We start from the raw sequence: 26865 nt of genomic DNA, 5'->3' as shown, positions 1-26865 counted from the left end.
AAAATCGTGAGCGAATTTTGATGAAAAAGTTAATCACTTATTGACGTTTCCCCCTGTTGTCTTCGTTACAGCTCGTTACTTTCATGTAGAAATTGAAATTATTACTTAGACAAATATGACTTAAAATATGATATTTGATACTATGCGAACGTTAATAGTTATGATTTAACGTACAATGATATAATTTAAGGAGCGTGATATTTCTTTTTTATTTTGTATACAGACGGAATTCATAATCATGAAGTTTGAAATTCCATCATATTTCAACTAAAATACACATTACACGATAAGAAAATAAAATGCGAGAAACAGAGAACGTTAAACAGTTGCACGAAGCTTAAAATAACATCTTCGCAAAAAAGTTTATACACCATTAAATTGTGATATTGAATTCTAATTACTATGTAATTAAATATCATACTTATCGTTATTATTTATTTATCATACTTAGCCCACGCCTATCGTCTTAGAAAATTAAATAATTATATATAATAACTGTATTCAACAGAGAAACGGAGAGGGTATAACTCCGATCTATAGCTCATAACTCAACACAAATCTTCTTTTCAAACACCCTTAACCCCATCCCATTTCTACAGCAATCGTGCGGCAAAACACACAGTTCGTTTCCCGGTAGGCGTTTATAAAGCGTGTACACGCCATTTAGGAGTCGTTTCGCGGAGCGGACACGCGATATGCCATCAAAAGAAGCAAAAATTAGAAAGCGGAAATTGCTGTCCCCCGCGAAAATGTTCATCGGCGCGACGAACAGGCCATGGTCTAAGTGATTAGCGATAGGTAATTATTGTAATACATGACATTCCAGACGACCATTGATCCGACCGATCTGGAAACGAAAAGAGCCGTGATTCTGCTTCCGTTTCTGCCGGCATTATGAATTTTTCTCGCCGCTTAATAACACAGCTAGCGTCTCGAGGCGACATGCGTTTAGCCGTGGCTGCAAACGCATCGATCTTAAGAGTCCGTGCCGATTCTCCATGCTGCGTGCGAAGAAGAGAAAAAGATGGAGGAGGAGGAAGAGAAGGAGAAGTAGACGGAGCAGGAGGATGCCTCGTCGAAGAAGTCTAAGGAAGCGAAGAAACAAAGTTGTACGTGGACAAAAAGCTCGCTCTCTCGCACCGTGGCCGCTAAACACCGGGGCAAATGGAAAGAATCGCCTGGAGTGAGAAGCGAGTTCTCCCCTCGTCGTTGAACGTTCGAGAGCCCTGAGGTAGCTGGGAGGTCTCTTTTCCTCCTTTCCATCTCCTTTATCCTCTGCCACACTCGGTGCTCGCTTCTCAACCTCGTCCTTCGTCGTTGCACCTGAAATAATGATAACCGTAATGATTACGAGGAGGAAGAGAACCACGCCGCGGTGATCACGAGGAGAAGGAGAACAACGAAGCCGGTCGGAATTATTAGTTAGGTTTCCCGGTATCGAGGAAGCATGCCAGCGCAACGAGTACACACCGGTCCCTACTCTCCTCCTCTTCTTTCCTCTTTCTTCTTCTGCTATCGCGTCTGTTGCTTCGCCGTTCTTCGCTGCTCTCTTCCCCCGAAGCTAGTAGTCCTCTGTCCTCTGGCTGGCGGCGTGTATCGGCACGCTGGAAACGAGTGTCATCGGGTGTACGCCGGCTGCGCGGATCGGCAATGACGCCCCGTAAAAACGGTCTCGAAAAAAGCGCTAATGCCGGCGGATTCCTGAAGGAGGGTTTGCTTCTTGCCGGGGGAGCCGGCTACGCACCGGAGACGGTTACGAAACTGGTATATCATCACGGCATTCTTTCCGTGGCCAGAGCGACGATGAGAGCAGAGGAGGCGACGACGATGTGGACGAGGACGATGACGACGACGAGGAAAAGGAAAAGGAGCAGAAGGAGGACGAGAAAGAGGAGAAGGAGAAGGAGGAGGAAGAAGAGGAGGAGGAGGAGGAGGAGGAGGAGGACGCCGACGAACGTAAATTTCTGTACTTCTTTATGCCCGGCGGACGTTTAAAATCCACTTTAGCTTCTCCGCCGTCTCACAATGGGACCACCCAGCACTACGAGCATTCACGACCTTTCCTCTGGCTTCGATATTAAAACCGAACGTTATAACGATGACGCCCGATGCCTCGGGAGAGTCGAAGAGGAAGGGCAGAATCGAGAGAAGGGATAAGGAATAGCTAACGGAGGGATCAAGCCAACCAAGGGGTGGAGAGATATTAATTGGCCGATTGCTTTATAAATAATGCGCTATTAACGTTCTCGGGCGGAAAAACCGTTCCTGAAATAGCATCGGTGATTTGTAAAATTACCGGAAAGGGAATGTTACGTAGGTATAAGACCGTGGCCGTGGTATCGATGCCATAAACCTTCGTACTTGAGAAGGATAGAGATAGGCCGCCAGTCGCCTCTGGTCCCGACGACGATCATCGTGACACCGTGCACGCAGTAAATGCGGATTTCTGTTCGATTTATAATCGTCGATGGCCGCAAATGTCAGCGATTCGACCTTGAAACGACCCGATCCGATCGTGTGCCGGCGCGGATTTTCCATAGTGGTGCTCGCACCCTACTCGCGCATGCTCTAAAAAAGGAGATAACGTGCTTTTAATGCGCGTAGCCCGCTCCTCAACGATAAAATCCATGCCCTCTCTCTTCCCTACTACACCTTCCTTCCGACACATTTTACGGGTGTTCCTGTTAGACGCGTGTCCGGATTACTTATATACTGCCACCACTCGCCGCCGCGGTTTATTACAAGATCGTAATGCGAGCTTAATTATCCGCGCGAACCCGCTCTAATGAGGGGAATCAATCTTGAGAGGCGCGGCATTCATCTTCGTTCCACGCGTCCCCGGAATCGTCCTCTTCACCGTCGCTGCCTTCATTCAGCAGGGTCATTCATGCTGAGCTCTCTCACGTCCTTGATACCCGGCGTTGAGCCTGGCTAACCCTTCACCGAGACGACCAGTTGCGTTTAGATGATATTCGCGTGGCGATTGTTTGCCTAGTCTTTATGCGTTTCTTTGCCGTTTTTGATAAGTATACTTTATTAACTTCTTAAATCACGGTTTGTTAATGCGACATTATATTCGACTTTAATGGAAATGGTAGTTAAGAAGATCTTATTTATTAAAGACTGGTTTACTGTTATGGAATCAATTTAAGATCTGATTATGGTGCTTTTGGTGATTCGGATTAAGACGTGCTTTGTTTTGTGGTGAATATGTTTACTACTGGCTACTGTAGTAAAAATTACCTAGTGACAGTACGGATTGGTATATAATTAGATAATTTTATGTACGTCTGATGCTAGACGGCAGTATTTTATTTAGTTAGCAAGACTGAAACTTTGATACTGTTTACTACTATTTAAACACTTTTTGTTTCACTTTTTATTTTAAGTTTTTCAGAAACTTAGAAATTATGCAGCATTCTCAAACTACAATGACATACTTATATTATATATACTTACTCTCTATTTTTTGAATAATTGAAAAACTTTCTTCCTAAATGATCTCTAATTTTGCATGGTATCATTCGGTATTAACGTATTACAAATGTTCCCGTATATTATTCTACCTACACGCGATAAAAACTCCATACGCCCAGACAAATTAAAAAGACCACGTCCTTCGATTCTGACTCATCTCGAGCCATAAAACGGCACTAAATTACTCCGGGCAACATGGAAGGCCGTCAACCGAAGCAGCGCAGTCTTTCGTAACAAGCGCAAAAAGAGTTCGGATCACGATCGACATTGTACGCTCGCAATCTTTGCCAAAAAAGGCTCGACGTCGTTTCACCAGCCGGAAATCGTACAGGCTTTCGATAAATAATCCACAATACGTACTTTCGAACGCTGTTCCGTCACCAAGATACCTGACTTCCGAGGTAATATTGTTGTAATGTACATAGTTGTCATCCTCGAAACGGCTGTCGCGAAAAGAGGCTATCCACGGTCGCGAAACCGATCCGGTTAACCTTCGTCGATGGATATTGTTGCAATATGCAAGCGTGGCGACGTAGGTCAGAATACGTCAAGGGTCAAATATAAGAAAAAAAAAAAAACAAAAAACAAAAAGAGTAAGAAGTATTGAATCAGGAAGTTACAGGAAGAGAAAGGCGAAAATATTGCAAGGATATTTTTAGTTGAATAACTTTTCAAGCAGATGACGTGAATGAAAAAAGATGGAAAAAATATGTATTGATCAAATTCAAGATCCAAATCTACTTTCTTCTTTTAAAATACTATGTCCTTTAAACGAGAGTTGTACCTCGCAGGACCTGAACCATTTCGTAACCGTTTCAAACGAATAACATTGTTGTTGAAATCTACGTTCATTCTCACTTTCACCACGATGAAAAGCATCCTTAGCACCATTATCTATCGGGTTTCATTCTTTCAATTCTCGAAACGTTCGGGAAGCTCGATAATAATCATTATCTTTTTTACAAGCTTTTAATGCAAGTAACTACGATATTCAATGTAAAGAATATAAAAGTAAAAACATTAAAAAATAACAAGTACATGAAGAAGATGGGAAAGAATAAACATCTTTACGACATCAAATTGCTACAACGAATAAAACACGACCGAGGATGTCTACGTGGCTCCAGTCGTAACGACGCGACGTCCTTGCACTTTCCCATACAGAGGTCGTTTTATAGAAGCGCGACTCTATTCGAGATAGAGCGGCCGTTATGCTTTCGTTCAGCAGCAACATGCACCGTCCGGCGTTATGGTTCACCAGCAAAGCGTCTCGCCGGCTCGTATCCCCGGTGACCATTCTTACAGCCGACTGATGTCTACATTTTGTAATAGAGGCACGTCGAGCGGCACGACTGTAATTTCGAATATGCGTGTAAACAGTTTCCAAGCTTGCTCGTTTGTTCGATGTAAAACTAAATGTGGAATTCTATTACACGCTTCTGATTTGTGATTTGGAATGTTTCAAATTTTTAACGAATGTTTATTTCTTAGTTAAATAACATCGTGTCAGATTTACTGCATGAGTTCTGTCCATCTTTCTATTTATACGGGGTATTCCAGGATTTAAGAGTTAAATTTTGTCTGTATATTTTATGGACATAATCAAATAAAAAATATTACGTAAACACAGACCAGTTGAAACTTTCGTAAAAAATTGCAATAAAAATCCAATTCACTTCATTGGACTTTTATATGTGGATAACTTTAAATGAAGAAAAAATATACTAAGCAGGTATTGTTTTTGATACAAGGAATTGATTGGTATACTGAGACAATATCAAAGTGTGCTTCATAGAGTAATTAATTCAATACAATCTTTTTTTACCGCTGTCGGTTAACAGTTAATGATTATATCGATTGTAAACCTATTTTCGTCTTATGTCTTAGTAATTGCAACTTTCTTCCTTTATATTTCTTATCTAGAATGAGAGCTAAAATTAATTCATCTTTTCCTTATTCTTCGGTCTCTAATTGACTTTCTACCGTGCGCATTTAACGCGAACGTTAGTTACGTGATATTTTATCAGTGAAGCCGGTAAACATTCTTTATTCGAACAATGACTCCTCTCGTTCGTTTCGCGAAAGCCAGAAGCGCGAAACATTATGCAACTCGTAACGAACGTCGCGCACGTTCTCGGCACTTGTATCCTGAAAACGGGCGCAGGTATAAGCACATTCCACAGTGTTACAGCATGGCGAACTTACACAGAAGGGAAAAAGAATGTAGCTGTGTGCTCTGTCGTTACTCATTTCCTAGTGTCGTCGTAAGATTACTTCGCGATTGACGCAAAAAAGTACTTAACTTGTGCGCAGTGGCATTGGCGCATGCGCAGTCGCTGGAGAGCTTACGTATGCGCATGCGTAATACACTTCTCGCGCGTACGCGCATCTTATCTTTATTTGAATCAAGGATTATTCATTATTTCGCGACATTACCTCCTCGTTGCAGGTTTTGCGCCAGCGAATAAAACAGAGTAAATCTACCTGCACCGTCATTTCACCAGAGTTCTGCGTAAAAGTTTAACGCGCGCCATTGATTATACCAGCCGCTTATTTGACAAATTGGTTTTCTATGCAAAAACGAATAGTAAGGAAGATTGATGAAATTATACAAGATAATCATCAATTAATTGCTTTGGCATTAAAACTTTAAAAAGTGGGATTAGGCACTTTTGCCTATGAACAGTTCATACGTAAATATCTAAGTAGCAATTTCTAACTACATTTATCTGTGTTCCCTGTAATTTCACAGTGAAGGGAGAGAAATTGGCGGGTGGGAAAAACCGAAGGCAGGTTTATCGGAACTGAAAAACAGCGAAACGAGAATACAAGAGTCGTGAAGTTGAACGATCATTACGTAAAAGTCAAACAGAGTCATTACCTCGTAATTCGAGGGTCTTACGTATTATCGAAAGAAACTTGGTACAGAGTAAAGTAGCGTAAATTCTGTAGATAAAATCGAAATTTACTGTGTCTCTGTCTGTTTGTTCGCTTCTTTGCTGATCGTCGTCGTTTCTCGTCGATAATATGGAATTGTTGGTCGATAACAGTACGTACGCTTCGATTATTTGTTCCTATTTCCTTGTATAGGACTAACGGAGGAAAAATGCGTTTGCAATAAATTCTGTGGCGGCTGATAGCGACAATCGGCCGACAATGCATCGGCACGCATTGATCGTGGAATTGTGTCACAAGCGCCATGTTCCTTCGACGCGTAACTTGCCCATTGTATCCACGGGGACGAATAGGCGATAAAAATCTTAGTGACAGACACGAAGGATTTATATCTGTCTATACGCAGGTGCTGCACAAATGTATTTTCATGTTACGTGGATTTAACTGCGCAAACATAACCTATTCTATGTTGAAAACATTGTTCAGGTAGCAATCTCTTTTGATATTAAAATTGATAGAAGCGAATTTGTCAAGAAGCCCTAAGATGATCAAAATCTGAGTCTAAATGGTCTTTACAAGCGTTTAAATCAATTCCAGAATATTGTAGCGCCATATGAAGCCGAAGTCAATTCGCTTTAAACCTCTGTCTGGTGTATCAATATCTTTGATAAATGAAGTAATTTAAATTATTTTTTTGCAATACACATCAGGTTTATATCAGTATAGATAATAACGTATGAAACTCTGTGATTCGTTATCTCGTGATTTTTTTTTAAAAATGCAAATCTAAATTTCGCAAATATCGTATGGTACAGATATCAGAGAATTTTCTACGTTATCTGAAATCTTTGCTCTTTTAAAAGCAATCGTATCAATAAAAGTAATCTCTCCACACAAATTGCCTCTTCACGAAATATCGATTTCACGGTGTTAACTTAAAAGATGTAGAACGTAAGAAACACATTTGCAGCGACAATTTTCAAGCACGACTGTGGTGCTACCGGTTATCGTGCACCGATATGGTATAAATCGCGCAATGAGTTATCGAGCGATGTCGGGAAATGGCGTGAAATGTAGGTTGCAATATTGTACGAGCACGGTACGAACCGCGTGTCGACCATATCGTGCACGGTGTCAAAACAAATCGGGTACTTTTACCAGGTAACGCAGTCATTAAAGACATAACTTATTCCTCGATCGTGCGTCCCTTTGGCGCTGATTTGCACGATCGAATCGTCGTATACACGCCGGATAGATTTATTTCCACCGCGATCGGTCGACTGTCGGTTTCTTGAATTATGTCTGGGCACACTCGCCTATGTTCGATCCGCGCAGAAGCGTCGTGAATATCTCGCGAAACTAAAGTCGACCGAGGAATTTATGTAATCTAATATACTTAATTGTACATAATGTCACAGCATATTGATTTGAAGTTTATGTACAATGAATTTAAATAATTAAGTGTAACTGTATGACTAATTAATCCTTAAAAGTTACGAAGGAAAATTAACGCTATCATGACTGTATTTCGAGTCTGGTAGATTTCATTTTATTTAAAAAATAAATAAACATGTATTCGTTTTGTATTAAAGTAACGCAATTAAATGTTTCATGGCGACACTACATTTAGCACAATAAAATACTTGATGAATTTCTTTTTGTTTGACTCAACGATAAAAAATCTGTAAAATTTTTCTCCACTGAACGCAGGATATAGAAAGGAAGAATGTATTTCTTTTTGAATATTTAATGTATGCCCGTGTTACGTACGGATTCAAAAGGTTAACCACGAATCATTTTAGTTCCGGGAACGGAGAACTAGACGAGAGAGAAATTTATTTTAGCTTCTGCTATGCAAATATTTATTTCGACACAAAGTTTCAACCACGAAATATGCATACGAGACTTGCATATCAGGTACATAAATTAAGCGGCTCAGGTATGTTTTTTAATACATAAATTCTCTTAATTAAAGCATTGTATCATTGTATTTTTTTGATAAGAAAACATACTCAAGTACATGAATAATCTTGTAAATATTCACCATCTCGTGATCATTTTACGGATTAGATAACAATGTAATTGATAAAAGAATTCAGTGATTCTGAATCAGCCCCGATATAAATGGATCAAAGAAAAACAAAACCCTTGACGAGAACCAATTTTGAGTACAACGAGGAGGAAAAAACGTACACGCACTTGTGGTACTGTGAAAACGGGTAAAACGACTGCAGATTGCCGAGTAACTGCCGCCATCGGTGCTATTGAAGGCTCTAAAATGTTACTCTGATGACTTAACTGGAAACTCTAAAACCAGTTCCCAATAACCTTTTGCGGTGAGTCGAGCGACGCGACAAAGCAGAGAAAAACGCGCGGCTGCGTCGGATAAAGCACAGAGGCCGTGTATTTATTGCCACATGAAACGTAATACGGGATGCATTATTAAGATTGCGCCGACGCAGAAATGAAATATTCAGTTCCGTCGATGTGATCCTTCTGATTCTGTTTGTTGCGAGCCTGCAAGGAGATTTATCATCATCGTTCGCGGATTACGTAAAAAATTGCTTGGCTACTTTATTTTCAGAAAGAAGAATTTAAATTGTTAAGATTTCTCGTATCATTTTTAAACTTTCGATGTCATTTAAATTTGAATCCTGCTGCGTGCCTTGAATTTTTAAATTTCACTCTTGCTTTCATTTTAGTAGAAGAGAAAGATTCGTGCTATTTTAAGAAAATATTTAAAATAACAACTAAACTAGATATAATTTAGGATAACTATAATAATAAGTTTTCTGTATTCTGTTGACAAATTTGCGAGATATTTTTCAATGTTAAAGAAATGCAAACTGGCTCGAAAATAGTAGAAAAAACGCAGCGGAATTAATTGCGTGCAAGTAATACATGCAAGGTGAGTTCATTCCTTTTGTAAATATTAAAGTGGTTCTGAGAAATCAGCTGTTTCTACTAGCTCCTTAATTTGTATTTTTATTACCAGAAGAAACGTTGAAAATGAGAAAATGAGTCAAGTGTTTGCATTTGCACGCTTGCACTTCGCTTAGAAAGTGACGGTTGCCCTGTTTTGTTGTCTTTTGGCGTTCTTCGCGATAGTTGATTCAAGACCAGCAAGAGAAACACGAGAAGGAATTTGTAGCGTTAAAAAGCTAACGTGGAACGTTCGGAAAAAATTGTGTTTCAATAATTTTATGTGGAAGTACTATGTATTAAAAATGATGTATTTGATATAAAAGATAAGTAATATAAATAGCGCCAAATATTTAAAACTAATGGGAAATGATTAGGATCGATAAAATAATCGATATAAAAATGAATGTTTCAGTAGCTGAATCGATAAACGGTTTTACACAATTCCTGAAGTCGTTAAGAGACACATAATTAATTCTGTCGAAGGAATGTGGAAAAATGATATACGTGTTACATATATTAAATGATATACATATCTGCTGATGATTCACATAATAGTATTTCAGGTAGCGAAATTTATGGCCACAGCAGGATCATCATTATACACCACCTAACAGGACGATTCGTTCAAGTGGAACAACATTGTAGCCAATCTCTCGTAGCATGCAAGTTACCCCGTACAGAGAAGGTTGAAGGTCAGCCTTTCAAAGAAAAGTAAATTGCACGACAGTGTCGTTTTCTAAAGCTACAGAAATGCCAGTGCTTTCAATACTTTGCATAGGTCAAGGATCGTGTCCCATGTAAAACATTTAGATTCCGCTGTTTCGAGCTACAATCTGCATTTTTAATTGTTCTTACGTCGTTTATATCCTTTCCTCTACGTTTCTCTAAATTTTTTATTATTCCTCCTATGCGAACTTTGAATATTACAGCAACAGTACAAGTGCATATAAGTAACAAAACTTTATTGGTTTGGTTCCAAATGAAACAATAAGAATAGCGATTTATGGTCTGTTTTACGATCTTAGAGTTCATGTTCCGCAGAATTAGATAGACGAAAAAACGCAAGCGAAAAGATAAAATTGGATAATATTAAGCAACAAACAATGCGACATTACAGATTATTGGGCACGAACAGTTGTGGCGATATTACGTTCATATTTGTGAATTCGTGAAATAGAATTCAAGGTTGTTAGACCGAGCAAAAGTATGACCGCAACTTTACAATTACATTAATTTACGCGAATACACCGCTTATAAGCACCTGAGCACGCCTCTACCATATTCAAAACAATGAATTTGCAAAAGTGGCTACGTAATACTGCAACAATAGATTACGACATGCAAAGTCTTTATCTTAACGAAATCGACCTTGTGCAAGAATTAGCGCGAAAGAACGAATAACCTGGCATATTTCATGCGGACACGAGCATCTGCATGAAGCACCGAACACTGTAAAACTCCATCAAAGTGTAAGCAAAGACCACACTTTTAATATCATGCGAGGGAAAAATCATTCTTCGATGAAAACGGGGAAAAGGAGTGGATAAAGAATCGCACAGATATATCGTTTCAGCACTCGGTTACATCCAGAGTAACGGAAAATATCAAGAACGTGATTAATAAGCTAGCGTGCACGTTTCGGTGAAGAGTCTGGCACCGGGTCAAGTATACACGCGAGGCCGTTGAGAGAAAGGGAGAAAGAGGGAAGAAGATTCCGCGATGCAAAGTCATAGGTTAAGCATTGTGGTGTGTACACAAGGTAGAAACACAACTACCACGAGCGCAAGGGTGAAAGTTTACCCTGACAGTCGATTCTCTCTCGCACGTGGTCATGCGATTCACCATAAGCGTCGATATAACTTTCCGAGGATGCGCCTTCGGGCTAGTTTCTATGCAGGATGCAGCTGTTTCTACGCGTCCAGCTCATTGAATCGCTGCCCCGATGCTTTCTAAATAAATAGCAAATATCGAAGGCAGAATAACTTCGAAAACTATGTATTATACATATACGATTTTGTAATTTTTTATACCTTAAATATATTTATAACTTAAATCTGTTGATGGCCAGATTAATTCTATAACGCTAAGCTGCTCTTTCTTTTTATAATATCTATTTTTATAGTCTTGTAATAAGCGAATGTGTAACTATAATATATGAGAAATCCTTAATAGCTAAAAGTATAGTTTATTAGATTTAGTAAAAAACATTTGGAAAAAGCGGAAGATTAATTTTATTCTGTCAGTCTTGATGAAATCCAATGTTACATTCGGATGATTACCCATTTCGAAGTACAAACTAACAGGTTCTGACTCGGCTAGCAACTAATTACTCACATTGTAACTAATGGCTAAGGTCATCTTTATCCCACCAAATACTAATGCCGCGTTTAAAAATCTCACTCGAAATAGAGAGGATTTATCTTAACACCGTCTATTGCGTATTATGTGTTATATTCTATATCCTTACACTTCTTGCTGTTATAAGTAAACTGACGCATTTAAGAATAACATCTATACAAATAAGACACGATTTATCGTTTAAATTTTGTATTTCTTATTTAAATCGTACGCGAGTCTAGTGGTAATATTAACAATCTTTCAAAATCTCGAAGAACTGATAGGTAAGCTTAAACGAATAATATGAAAATTCATAAGCAAATCATGCCCGAGGATCTTCGCGTAAATCTCTTCAATTAAAGAGGCCACGTCGTGACTCTCCGGCAAGCAGGATAAAATCATCTCGTTTTCCCACAAACTCCGAACTTTCCCAGAGGAGCACACACCGACAGCTATATACCGATCGCTATCGATCGGCCATCGTACGAGATCTAATCACGTTCTAACAATCACAGGTCTCGGCTCTCGTCGGACTGGTCGAAAGCACACCTGCGGCCTCGTCATTGTGTGGAAATGATTACGCGGAAGACACCTGGTATTCCTGCGTCACATAATGCGCCGCCAGTAAACAGTGCGCCATAGATGTCGCGCGTACGTGGTCCTGGAATGTGGTTCTCGGCGTCGAGTCGACGCTGCTGCCAAACGTTTTATCGGTTAATTACTGAAGGTGCCTAATTAATTAAGTGCCATCGTCCTCGCAGCACATTTGCTTAATTGCACCGCTCACTCTCCCGGTTAACGAACGTTTTCTACACGATTTCTTAATCACTCGCTAAATCTTGCGAACTGAGACGTACGTTTTTACTTAAGTAGGATGCCATGTCTCTTCCCATGTCTAACCTTGATTAATAATTTTTTTCTTTCATACTTTAATCTATTTATTATTTATATGTTACGCTATTGTTTCGTAGTCCTAGTTTTAATAGAATAGTTTCAAATTTTCTAGATCATGGTTACACTCTGTATTAATGTTCTTGGATGCTCTGATTTTATCGAAGTCGATACGAAGTCCATTGGAATAAGGTTAATAACAAGAAGTTGGCAGGTTTTGATCCTAGCAGTTGCCAAATATTATATCTGTGATTTATGTTATGAAACCTTTTTCCTCTTGGTCCCTTACTTTTATCTTTTACTAATTTCTATCATTTTTTATTCGACTCCAAGTTTAACTCACAAGCTCAAGTATCGTCTGAAGGTTTACTTCACACAACTTGGTCTTCCTCCAATGGCTCGTAAAGCATAGTTATTCGAATGTTTTTGCGAACCGCTATACATTGCAACAACTCTTTTTGGTTGCGATAGTTTCAATCTTTTATATACAGATCATTAGGCCTAGTCATGCATAAACGATAATAGACACATTACAGTAAGTATACGTACGTGCGCTTTCAACAATTGATTACTCACTTTGCGCGGGCGTATATACGCTCTCCGTAACGAGGTGATTAAAACCAAACAACTCTAAAGTTCGTTTTGCTTTTACATAATTTCTCCTCCGCTGATCCAATCGAACGTTTACAACTTAACTTCCCAGCAACCACTCACGCTCTTTCCTTTAATTCACGCAGCCAGTCGGCCATGCATCAGTGTCTCATAGAGGCGCGTTTAATTTAAACGCGTTCGTCGCGATTAATACTCGATCGTCCCTAGGGGACTCCTAGCTTGTGTTTCGAATGCTGCGCGCAGATGTATCGGCAAGCGATTCAAGCAAAAAGAAGGGAAACGCGAAACGGTCCGTGCTCTGGGATACGTGCGCGGATACGTACCGCACGACGGCTTCGGTTTTAATCTTACTTATACCGGGATTCGATAGAATTAATGGCCACGCCTCGTAGCAGGCGCAATCCCTCGATTTCCGGGACCACGGCCCCGGAAAGGATTCTTCCTACGTGTTGGAGGCAGGGCCGACGCACTCGTGACCACTGGATATATTCAGGTTGGAATGTACATGAGAAGGCAAATAGCAGATGGCGATCGCGATCGTCCCTGAGAAAGGGGAACGGTTCTCGTTAGGGTAGGACGAAAAGTCGAGGATGAGGTCCATGAGGTTAAGTACAAAGTTAATTAACGTTTTACGAATTCATTTAAGAACTTTGATTCGTTAGATGCGCTCTTCTGACCCATTTTATTATGTCTTACTGTTTGCATAAAGCATTTTTGCTCGATCATGCCCGTAAAAAAGACTGGCAAAGTCTGGCTGTTAAATGCTGGAACATCTTGTATATAACATCTTTTATGTTGTTGAATCTTAATTTTAATAAAGTAGATTCGCATAAGCTTCGCAATAAATTTGTTTTAAAAGTATCGATCACAGTTTCAACGAAGAAGTTTAATACCACGAAGGTAACTCTTCCTCTATCTTAATTTTTAATCTCATCCGATCAATGTGCAATATCTTTGTAACATATAAAGAGTTGCTGTAAACTCGTTCATAAAAAGATGAACATGAGTAATTGCGCATACATATGATATTTGGATATGAAAGTTCGACTCATGTAATGCCAATAGTAGGTCGAAGAAACTCATGTAATCGTAGAGATTCACAGGATGCAGCCAGCAATCAATAAATTCAGACGTTTTGTAACAGTTACGTGATGGCTGATAACCATAAAATTATGCTTTCCTGTTTTTTCCCTGGATACACTGGGAGAAAGTTGCCGTTTCGAGAAAGCGGTAATCCCGTCCCTTTTTTTCTTCTCAGACAAATCGAAGGTTTCGCGATTTCGTCGTTGCTACGAAAGCGTTCCGTTGCAGGTGAAGCATTTACGTAATCGCGAAATATGTAATTAAGTAATTTAACTTGCAATCCGTCTCCCGATCGGGAACAAGTGAATCGAAAGGTTTCTCGTCTCGGGTATTTTACATTCAGATTATGTAAACGAACGAGCAAAGTCGACCGGTCGCGTGACTAAACTTTTTATATTTTTCAAAGACGCGACAAGATGGTCGATGGACACCTGTTCCCGTCTTGGAACGTTCATTAGAAGTTCAATTTGTGTAATCACATTTTTATTCAGCAATCGTGCTATACCGATACTCGTTTGCCAGTTTCACTCGCTATTGCTGTTGCAACTGTTGCAAATCACTTTCAACGGTAATAGATAGGAAGCCGTATCGAAACTGGTTTGATTAGTGAAAACAGTTTTCACCGTGTGGCTGTTTCGACCGACTCTTTTGCATTTCGTAATTTGCCATGCCTCCGCTATTAATTAGATACATTCATTTGACGTTTGTGATTTATACGTTGAATCACGGAAAGAAGTTCTCTTCTGCAAGAACTTATTTCTCCAAATGTGATTGATCGTGCCATAGTAACGTATTTATATATCAATAAATGTAATGGATAATTAAACTTTAACGAAATAAGCAGATATTCTATCTGCGTCTGGAATTAGAATAAGTTTAGACAATAAGAGACAAAAATATATTCGTTCTCTATAAAACGGCATTTAATAAAAATTTCGTTAGTTATAGCAGTATAAGCAATGGACATTATTATCTCTTTTATTGTAAGTGGAGATTCACAATTTCATCGATCGATATCTTAACGGACAAGAATGAATTATAATCCTGTATAGAGGCACTAAATCTATCGACATACAATATAATATTCTAAATGTATTTATAAATTTACTTGGAAATATCTAATATACGTAGGTTGCATAATTAACATTTTGTTTCATAGCTCTCTCTATTTCCTATAAGATTTCTATCAACCATATAACTATATTTCAAGCTGATAAGATTTATTACAGTTTATCTTTCACAGTTGCAAATAATCAATGTATCTGATTTTTATGTGGCGCACCCTCTCGACAAATACGATTTCAATTAAAAGTAACCGTAGCCTGGAATTTTACTGTCTCTTACGTGTGATCGTGTCGGTATTGAACGAAACGTTACGTAACGACCTGCCTTGTACAAGATTCAAAGAGACCTGGTATTCGACGGAGGGTTCAGCTTTCTCTCCGTGCGAACTTATTGCTCGTAACGTTTTAACGAGACCAACGCGAAACGTCTTCGAGTGTCGAGAAACGTTGCACGTTATCTAACGAAGATTGTCGCGTTTTTATGTTTGAATATTTTCTCCTATTTCATTGCAATTCTAAGAAATCAGGAATTCTAATTTCTAACCGGGCCCATGAGATGTGTCCATAGAAATCAAAGACACAAATACGAAAGCTGTGGTCTCAGATATTGGAGTTAAAATATTATCATTTCGTAATAGCTAAGCATTCGATTCCTGAATATAAACGAAACCTGTTCAAAATTATTCAAGAGATGTTCTCCGAACTCAATCAATGTAGGTATAAATCACACTTAAAGATACCGCTTTGTCCGCTTTATTAACATACGCAACTTGTTTTACTATCGGTTCCGCTGTTCGGCTAGCCGAGGCGACAGTCAAGATCGCCAAAAAATTTAGAATTTCTACGAGTCTAAGTATGCATACGGTTAATCTGTAACGTCCACCCGGAAATTGTGACTATTTCTCAAGATTGGTACTTTGAAAAGCTGAGCAACCTGCTGCGACTTGCATATGTTGGACATAAATTTACGGTGGACGGTGGGCAGCCACCTGCGATACGCGTGACCGCGTGACGAAGCACGCGTGAAACCGCGTCGATCGCGAAATTATCGAACGATGAAACGGTTCTCTTCCGGGTATCACGTGACACGGTTTGACCAGCGAGGATACACGCCTTTTGCCGGTAGATTTATTTGACGCATTCACGAGATGTTTTCGTAGGGCGACCCGTACTATACTCGAGAAGTTGCTTCTTTTCAGACGTTTTGTGCAACCACGTGCAATTCATGCTGCGTTGCGTGCTTACACGGGAAGTTAAGACCGCGGTTATACGTGAATCACTTTTGTATCCTATTATAATGTAATGGGAATTGGTTAGTAAAATTTTTGTTTTATTTTCATATGGTTAAGAGAATTTATACTTTTTAAATATTTAATTCAATTTTAGCCCTTATATAACGTGTTGCTGCTAACACAGCGATAAAGATTTTGACATTGTTTTTATTGATAATAAATGGAAAAAGAAGAGAAAGCTAGTATATAAATTTTTAAATTGATTGTAGAATTAGATATTATGTATCTTGCACCCTATTGATATGATTCACCTTTCGTAGAAAAGATCAACTCAAGATCAATCAAGGTTCAGTTTATTGAATTATTCGAAGACTGGATTCGTTCCTTGGACTAACTAATTATTGTAACAAAGTGCATCTAGGAGTAAACACATTAATGCGTCTTAATAGCAAAAAGGACAACACGTACTGTTTCCGTATATCGTTAACGACGACATACACGTTCCGTGTTTATTACGAGTGCTTCCGCCATACACGCAGCGATCTTCTTTATCGTAATTAATTATGGATGAGCTTAAACTGATACATTTGCTCGTCGCTAGAATGAGAGTGTAAAACAAGTCGATATCGAATCGGTGTATATGCATTCTGCGCATTTTTGCATCTCTAAGTTTCGCATAAATGCATAAACACATCGGCAGTTTACAAAAAAAATACGAAAGAAAGGTTTTTTCCTTCTACAGAATGATTATTATGTAAAGAATGTATCAGAAATAAATAAGTCAAAGAAAAACGAGGAAATCGTAACTTGGTCATAATGTCAAGATCTTTTTCGTGTTTCATGAACGAGTGTTGTGTCGCGGAACAATGCCTGGCTCGCTTCAGAGTGCACCGTTAGTAATTTTCCCTGAGAGTCGATTCTTTGAACTGTCCTTTGTCACTGGCGGTGTACGATGAGATCTTTTATCGATTCCGCGAAAACATCTCGAAATGACCTTAATAGGTACAAAAAATGCGAAAATAATGCCGAGGTAATTACCGCGTTCGAGCATACTAGAGCCCTGGATGGCAATTCCATGTTCTTCAACATTTTTCAGCGGGATGATGTATCATCCCTTTGTCGATAATCTTAGTAATTTATGTTAATTATTTGATTAAAAATTCCCCCATGCTCTTTCTCTCTCTGGATAATTTTATAATTTTAATAACATGATAATATCACATATCAGCAGGAGCCTCCTGCACAAAAACTTGTATAACTTGATGCTTGTCAATTAATAACAGAAATAATAATATTATTAACATTAATAGCTCAAAAATTAATATTTGTCTATCGCTTATATAACCTAAAAATCAAATATGACTATAAACTGGCTTGCAACTTTTAAACTTGTAGAGCCTCGTTTATTTTATTGATCCTATCGTGCAAGAGAATGTATTGGTAATTATCACTTGTAAAATTTCACTGTTAATATTAATTCGATTGTACAAAAGACTCCAGGTATCTTAATATGTATGTATTTATATACGTATATTGTATATGCTTATAGCCGGTAGCATACGTTTGGAAAATTTACGCGCGTTAATTCAATTAAAACAAATCATCAATTATGAAATGATGAAAATAATGAAGCATGATTTTCTTTTAATATGGTATCAAATAATGTACGCATATACAGAAAGATCTAATACGTCGACTGCTATCTGACATCTTGTTTCATCAACAAACTACATACTTTGAAATGTTATAGCTAGTATACAAGGAATATTTGCTTTCCATTAATATAAAATGGTTTTCAGCATTTGTTTTAGTTGTATTGAAGAAAAATGTAATGAAATTCAATTTTTTATACTATCATCTTATATCTTGACGTATAGAGTGAAAAAAGTGAAGTTTAGGTGTGGCAGTCAATGTGTTAAATCTAAATAAAAATAAAACATACCTCATATGAGTAGTAGCATAGATATACAGTTTTATTTGCAATCCCTTCTTATCTACACACACACACATGCGCGTGGGCTCCAAAGTTCATTGCTCACGAATAAATTTACGCGAATGATGGAATTTACAGGGAACCGTTCGCGGAAAACATTCCGTTCTCACATGAATGGTGGTCCCCTAAAGCTCGCACCACAATTAATATTACAGGAAGTCGTCGAATGGGATACATGTTCCTTAACGAACAAGTTTGCCCGTGGATATCTCGAATAATGCACGTTTCAAATAACGAGCAGCGCAACGCGTTAGATGACTGAACTGAGCAGTGAACACTGAACTCTATTTACATACAGACATTAATTAGAAAATTATAGTTTGTCGCGTTGGCGTAGTGTGTCGGAAGGACTCGATAGAGGGCTCGTGCGGGCTTAACGACTTGCCTAAGTAGACGTTCTACGTGTTTTTAGTTTTATGCACGTGTGTACGCGCCGGAAGATGGTGGGTTCGTTTGAACATCGATGCTGTGCACGTAAATTATTTCGGATAGGTAAAACTTTTATAGTGCCTATAATTTAACGTTTACATACTGTTTTATCAGTATAGTTATTTGTACTTGTAGAAAACTCGTAAAATATTTGTGTTCTTGAAACAAAGTGCAATGTCTTGTGTTGACAATGTATTGGGACTTTTCACTTTCAAAACTTGTTTATAACGTATACGTAGTGATAACGTTTGGCTTCGATTCTTCAAGCAGGGTTGAATTCTATGAGAACAAGATGAGTAACTAAGACACTAAATAATAAAAATTCATCGTATATTTCTAAATTTTCCATTACTGTCATGAAAGACATGATTCTGTTTAGATATTATATATCAATCGATCGTTTTAAGTTAATTATAGAAATAGCAAAATGATAATCTTCATATTATATTCAATTTTTCAACAATGGCAGACATATTGATTGTATTTCAAGCAATGGAAACCACATCTTTTCTATATAATTTTTCTTAGTTAAGATATAACAAATCATCCCATCAATTATCAATTTTCAATAAGAATAGAAAAGGAAAATGGTAAATGCTTGGATTAAATAGATTTCCAGGTGCCTAACAACTAATGTAGCTAATGTAGCCAATGTAGCTAATATATCGAACGAATCGACTATAATACAAAAATTATTATGGTGAAATATTTTAGTAATAATAATTTTCTGGAAAATAGTGTTGGTATTTCCGTAATCTACGCCTTGAAACACAGTATAACGAGTTAACGCACAATTACGAGAAAAGAATCACAGTTGTCATCAAAATTAGTTACATTTCGAATAAACTTTGTGGACTGTCTTGTACAATAATTTATCAACTGATAGTGTTATTGAATTGACAAATTGTAGGTTATAGACTTTAAGTAGTATAATCAGAGAAAATAAGGAGGAAGAGAAATAGAGAGAGAGAAAGGGAGATGACTCGCAATTCATTATCAAACTTGTTAATGATATAAAAAATAATTTATTAGTTGTAATTTGTTATTTATAAAATTAAGTTATAAAATTCCACTAATAATATTAGTTTAATTGTACAAACGGATCCTAGTATTATGTTTAGAACGATTCTAACTTCTTCATTAGCATGCAACGTATAGCGTTATACACATAGGAGCTTTTCGAGTGACGCGAATCGTAAAACGTTCAGAAAGTTCGTTGACTCACGAAACCATAATGTTCTCCATTTGATAGTTGCGTTGGTAAGGGGACAGACCTCTTTGTTGATCGGGAGGTCATTGGACCAAGGCCGGTCCTACCTGCGTTTGTATCCCTACATAGCTGGGATGTATAACATGTCTATCCCTACCGCGTTACAGGGTGTCCACGAAGTATCACCGACGCCCACTCGACCTTTAAAAGATGGTCTTTTCGTGCGCTCGTGACCGTATACGACACACGACAACGAGGTCGTTGCTTCGTGCCATTGTGCTCTTTCGTGGGATCGAATGGGCTCGTATTTATAGGTTAGGCCATGGCACCGAACGCCTACAGGTGTCAAATATATATGGCCGTGTTAAGTTTCAATGGATACGATCACAGTAGATGGAGACACATGAAACTTTGTTGAGCTGATTTCCGCGATAATAGACATTCGCTTGCCAATTTCAATTTAGCTAGGAATTACGATTATCCCACAGTACTTTATGCAGTAATAAAATTGTACTATTGTAATAGGTAGGTTGTGGATTTGTATCAAATGAAATAGAAGCTTTTATAAATTCGATTTTTATACGACACTCGGTCATGACATGTACGTTAATTCAACAATATAACATGTTGTTACAATAACTCATCGAATTTTTCTACATGTTTCTACTTAAATATGATATACAATATTGTTACATGTATTCTAAATTAATTTACATAAATACACGTGTAATTCATGTCAATATGATTTTTAATTTTAATTTTTAAGCACATGTTTCTGAAAAACGTTTATCAAATCGATAATTCATTGTATTTAAATGATCGTGGGAACCGAGTTTGTAGCATTACGTTCACATACAAAAAGTCGTGATACACTGGTGCAATATCGTGAAGTAATTGTTCTGAACCAGACATGCTGACATTTCGTGCTTGCTTTTTAGTCGGAAGTACAGTATTCTTTGTGGAGAAAATTTTAAGTGATAGATGATAGACTTTTTCAGGTGGAACACATACACGAGAATAATAAATATCCCATAGAAAGCCACTATAAAAATTACAGACCCTTTTTAAAATATTCATCATTTTTACGCACTTAATTTAGCTTAAAATACCCAATATGTAAGTTGTCTTATTTATATTTTTTGATAATGTTACATTCACGGAAATTCTACACTATTCTACGCAAATTCTATGTTATTTTACGTCACTATACAAATTAATTAATACAAATAATACCTTGCCTCAATTTCTTTCTACGGTTCTAGAATCTAAATGAAGGAACGAGTAATAACGAAAATATGTTAATGTTCCTTCAGTTTGCGGAACTGAACATTATTCCAAAAGTAATTTTTTTCGACGCTCAGCCGGAATATTAATTTCTCCTCCCAACGCAATTGCAGTCAAATACATAAGGTTAACGAGCCGACACGTTTATCATTGGTGCACGCTCCAGATGATACGGCTCGAAGCGTGACGGAATTGATCACAACGGCTCTCGCGAAATTTATACGACGCTCTGGCTACGATGAGTTATTGGCTTTTGCAAAATGATCCTCAGGTCCTCCATTCGATGTTCCGCGCGCGATTCTACGCTTTACGACGTGCCGGGTTTCAAGCCCGTCGGTGATAGTCTGTTCCGGCTACGGCACGCCGCTATCGTCGTTACAGAGGTTACGGTCCGCCAAGATTTTTCCTCGAAATCCGTTTGAGCTTGCTAGCAAAGTGTACAGAAGAGGGCTGGCTACAGGAACGCGTAATGCTTGCATTATACCGAGTAATACGCGAATGAAGATTCAAGAATGGGGAAGCGCTGCCTCTGTCCGCCTCTGTACAGCCGTTATTGCCGTTGTTATTGTTGGCCCGAGGTGCAATGCCTTCGTCATTCTTCCCGATGCATTTCCTACTTCTGCACTTTGCCTCGGTACCGTTCCACGCTACCACCTGTTCTGGATGCTGTACTTCTTTTATTCATTGTTAGGTAAGTTAGGATTTTTCGGCTGTGAAAGGTCTACCAGAATGCTGTTCTACTTTGAATATTTAAACGTCGATCAAGTGATTAGAAACGAAGAATGTTCTCGCTTTAGCATACTAGATATGTATAGCGGCATTCGACAGCAACTAGGACCGGACAACGGCAGCGCAGTGATTAGCACCTTTGGTTACGAACGTTTAGGACCCCCAGGTGTTCAAATCCCGGCACCCGTAGTCCGATTTTTCTTTCCACGACGTGCTTTACAAAATGCAGAAGAAACAAAAGGAACCAATTCAATCCGTGCAAGTCTTCGGACGCAGAAAAAAAAGCGACGTCTACACCAGTAGCGCAGCACTATCATCATGGCATATTCACCATCATATGCATAGATTAGTGTACACGTTTTTTTAATGTTAGAAGAAAATCTTTAGCGTATCATTGAAACGAGAAATTACGCATACCAATAACGTTTCTGTCATATTTTCGTCAAATTTAAGAAGTTTTTTGATAGTAGAAAAATACGATTTGGTTGAAAGTGAACCAAAGCTCTCATCAGAATCTGTGACTCCGTCGGTGGTTCTGAAATCTGCGGAACGATATTTCTGAGGAATCAAATTACAATCCCATTCATGATATAAAGTTGGAATGTATATTGATTTGTAAAGTAGTCTTATAATCGATATTCTTTAATCTTCGTAGATCAGAGATTCCTATATTTTTACAAAATATGCAATTTCTATGCACGCTGCTGTCTTTTTTGTGTTTTTTAGATAAAAGATTTCGGTACCAGGTCGTATTTAATACATTAGCTAGAAATATTGAATGTATAAATTACGAAAACAATATATGTCATAGTCATTGTATAAATTCCTAAATACAACATTTGAAAATCTCACAGTGTTTCAAGATTTCATGACATTTCTTACCGTGAAAAGTTTGGGTAATAAATTTCTGAACAACAGGATATCTAAACGACACTACCATAAAGGACAAATGCAAATCGATGTCATTATTTTTCATTCTGTTTTTCCCGTTGCTCGATGTACACGGTGTAGCGGATAACAATGTTGACTCATCCAAACAACGTTATATTTATTAGCAGTATGGTACGTATAACTACATCGCATGACACGTGAGTTTCACGGAAGCGTACGCTTATTATTCCGCGAATTCCAATTTACAACTTGGCGTCTAAGCAGAGCTATATGTTAATTTAAATTCCACTCTGTTAAGATTAACGGAAAAACGAGAAAGTAACTTGTTTTAACAGAATCGCAAACTATCGTCCGTGGTCGGTTTTTAACCAGCCTTTAGTAGTTTGGATTATTGAAGAAAGCAAATAACTTCATTAGTTTCTACGTGTTTTCCATAATATGATAGCCGTTACTAAACAGCGGAGTTAATTATCTTCGATTCCTTCTTCTGTTTATTTGCGGAATCAATTAGCGTTAATGGTAAGGAACAGCGAGCTAATTTCCAGCTAATTTGCTCGAACTCTTGTGTACCCTATAAGGGGACCTATATTCTTCTGGATTCCTGAATAGTTCGCTTACTGAGGAAGGTTAAATCGGACGGTTTACAGGAGTTCGATGCATATGTAAATATATAAAATGAGTCACCAGACTTCTTTATTTGCATTATGTCAAGTCAGAAAATTTAACCATTTTTTTATACATACTGCTTATTAATGCTTTTATTTGTAAAACGAGAATTCTTTTATCATATGGCGATTTAGGTCAAATCGCACAATTTTCATACAAGAGATTTCTTTAAACTAAAGAAATTAGAAAAATATTTAAAAAAATATGACAGATGAGACATTTTGTTATTTAGAGGGAAGAATGAACCTACAAAACGAAGTTACTGATTAATACTGATCTAAAAGCATTCTGTTCCTTCCTCATTTGTCTAAAAACTCATCTTCTGTCTCACATAGATACTCGTCTAGATATTCTCATTTTATTTCTTATCCATTTTTATTTAAAAATTCCCCGCGATTAATAGCAGTCGACTGAAAATTGTTTTGTCTCATCAATATTCGTTCAAAAACTCCCCCTTTTTTAACATCAACATCCACCCAAAAATTTTTCTCTTTCGTTCAATGCTTCACGGTATCGATATTTTATACGATCAAAATCGCTCTGAGGTAGAATTGCACCGTGGACAGACGCCAAGTAAGGATCTATCGCTCTTTAAGGTCCGATCTCCTGCAGGTTAAGCGGTCGCTTGGCTTTATAGGTAGTCCGCGTGCTACGCAGGAGGCGTGAGCCATGAACTGATCTATCGGCTTGAAAAGAGCGACTCGGCGAGTCGGAAGAGGGATCGGCGCACGTTGCACGGCCGGCAATGCTAACACAATCGCCACCGATGATCGCGGCGATGATGTTAATCAAGTTACCGACCAAGCCGGTAGCTTACTGTCCCGCGCGCGTATGCGCCGCACGTAGATGCACGTTTCACGAGAAACTTATCCGTAATTACTGATAATCGACGCGTTTATTTCTTACAGACACTGACGGAATCAAGTTCGATGCGTACTGGAAAATTCGAATTAAATCCAACATTCGCTTTATAGAATATGAATGCTACTCATAATGTCTGATGGATTCGCTCATTTTACATGCCAAGTATTCAGTTCCCACTATGGGGGATGGCAGCAATGAGTCACATAAATAGGATAGAAACAGAGCAAGCAAAAATCTTAAGGACAATAGTTAACGCTCCATGGTACGTCAGAAATGAAGATATACGAAAAGGCTTAAAGATTCCAACAGTTAAAGAGGAAATCGCCAGATATGTAAAAAAGTATAAAGAAAGACTTGCAATACACCCAAATCAGCTGGTTGCTGAAACGAATAAAACAATAATAGAAAGAAGACTGAAGAAGAAGCATCCTGCAGACCTCACAATAGAACAGTAAACAACCTGGAAGATGGAGTCCCGCTGGGGATAACCATCCACATGCTATATTTTATCAAAACCTAAATTATAATATTTTACCAAATGTCCTAATGGACAAATTGTAAAATGTAAACAAACAATAAATAAAAAAAAAAGATATTCAGTGTTTACAAGCTTGTGAAAAATTGTGTCCTTTCCGTATTCCGTTTGATATCGTATTATGTAATATCACGTATAGAGAACTCATTTTGTTCTAAATTAAGTTACTAGCTATGTGTTACTGTATTACATATTTATGAACTTTATCAGAATGACCCAGTTAATTTCATGAACTGACATTTGGATTTCTCACATGTTCCTCGATAGCTACAAGCACAATAGGGCAATAAAATCTCCGTTCAAATACTTTCACCGTGTCAGTGTCTAGAAAAAAATGAGGGGAAACACCTCAAGTATCCAAGTTTGTCTTACATTAGAATATTGACTACCAGTTACCTTAAAAAATTCCTTTAGAAAAATCTATACGAACAAATTCACGTTACTGAATTGTAGCAAATGTGCAAATACTTATGGATAATAATATGGATGAAGTTTAATCACGATCATCTTTCAATTCTTATCACAAAATAAATAAAAAATTACTGGTTTTTATACATTGTTAAAGTAAGTTATTTGTAGTTATTATATAGAACAGTTCCTATGTGTCCATTATGGTTTATTGAAAAAAAAACAATGTTACTTGTAATTGTTGTATAGAACTAGTCTAATATCATTGGTTAATAATGTAAAAACCGGCGGAAATTTTGCAGCCACCCAATGATTTAAACATCTGAAGAACTGTGAAATGTAAGCATAACGCGGCTAATATTTATATACTTCGCTGCTGGTATTTAGTCATCACACCTTCGAAACGATTGACATTATGCAAATAATGTTGGATTTTCGCCTGTCATGAGTGGCACCGACGAGTGTTTGTACAGCCTTTGGAACAGAAATTACGTCATTCTAAGCGACTGAGTGTGGTCGATTCCGTCCGAATCGTTTTGTTCAGTCAGGTACGTCTATTCCTAAATGAACAGAGGCGATTGCCATGGAGCGACATTGCTGACGCGTTATCATTGCAGTTAACTTCGTTTGCCAAGTTAACGATAAAACGTTCTGCGTTAAAACGTTGCAATTTAACGCGTGGATTACGTTGTGGCGTGATAAAAGGGACGTAACGTAGAATAATGGGACAATAAGCGTTGAACATGGTGAATCGTTTATTTGTGGTGCGAGGTAAATGGAGTTTCATGGCAGAAAATTCGTATATTAATTTATATTACGAGTATATTATCACATTCACTTGATTCGTCCAACGACAATAATATAATTCAATACACGACACTACACGCCTTTATCATTTGCATTAATTTATATAGTTGGAGATTAATAACACGTGTTCATAGGTTTTCTACGTTACTGACAGGATGATAATACGCTATTGATTTTTTAATAGAACCTTCCGTTACTCGGCTTTCGATTATACATTTTGTGTTTATTTCTATAAACTCTTAAAAAAATATTTATTTTATAAAATTATAAGGATGTACGTGAGAAATTTCACTTTTATTTGATGAAAATCTCAAATGCGAAATGTGAGGCCAAGACTAACATGCATATGTATTCAAGATAAGAAACAGAAGAAGATAATTCCCTATGATTCAATGTGTTGAAGTGAATTTCTAGAATTTAATGTTACTTTGTCATAAAATTGAGAATGAAATAAGAGAAATGGTTAAATTCCGAGAAATTAGTAACGTTCAATTGCGAGGCGTTAGACTCATATGGATATTGGACATTTTTTA

The 26865-nt window shown here is 37.8% G+C and overlaps 2 protein-coding genes across 2 annotated transcripts in view; one reads left to right on the top strand and one right to left on the bottom strand.

The window, feature by feature from the left end:
* The window catches only part of LOC122568269, a 292044-nt gene that overhangs the window by 12076 nt on the left and 253103 nt on the right, over window positions 1-26865 (bottom strand). The window lies entirely within an intron of this gene.
* LOC122568270 lies at window positions 18957-22877 on the top strand. The gene is made up of 3 exons (XM_043727838.1): window positions 18957-19001; window positions 21704-22123; window positions 22230-22877. The coding sequence occupies exons 2-3, from the start codon at window positions 21945-21947 to the stop codon at window positions 22462-22464; spliced, it is 414 nt and encodes a 137-aa protein (XP_043583773.1). The 5' UTR covers window positions 18957-19001; window positions 21704-21944; the 3' UTR covers window positions 22465-22877.

The sequence above is a fragment of the Bombus pyrosoma genome, linkage group LG6, assembly GCF_014825855.1.
Source record: "Bombus pyrosoma isolate SC7728 linkage group LG6, ASM1482585v1, whole genome shotgun sequence".
NCBI lineage: Eukaryota > Metazoa > Arthropoda > Insecta > Hymenoptera > Apidae > Bombus > Bombus pyrosoma.
The sequence above is the reverse complement of the archived record's forward strand: the minus strand, read 5'-3'. Positions and strand labels throughout refer to the sequence as shown.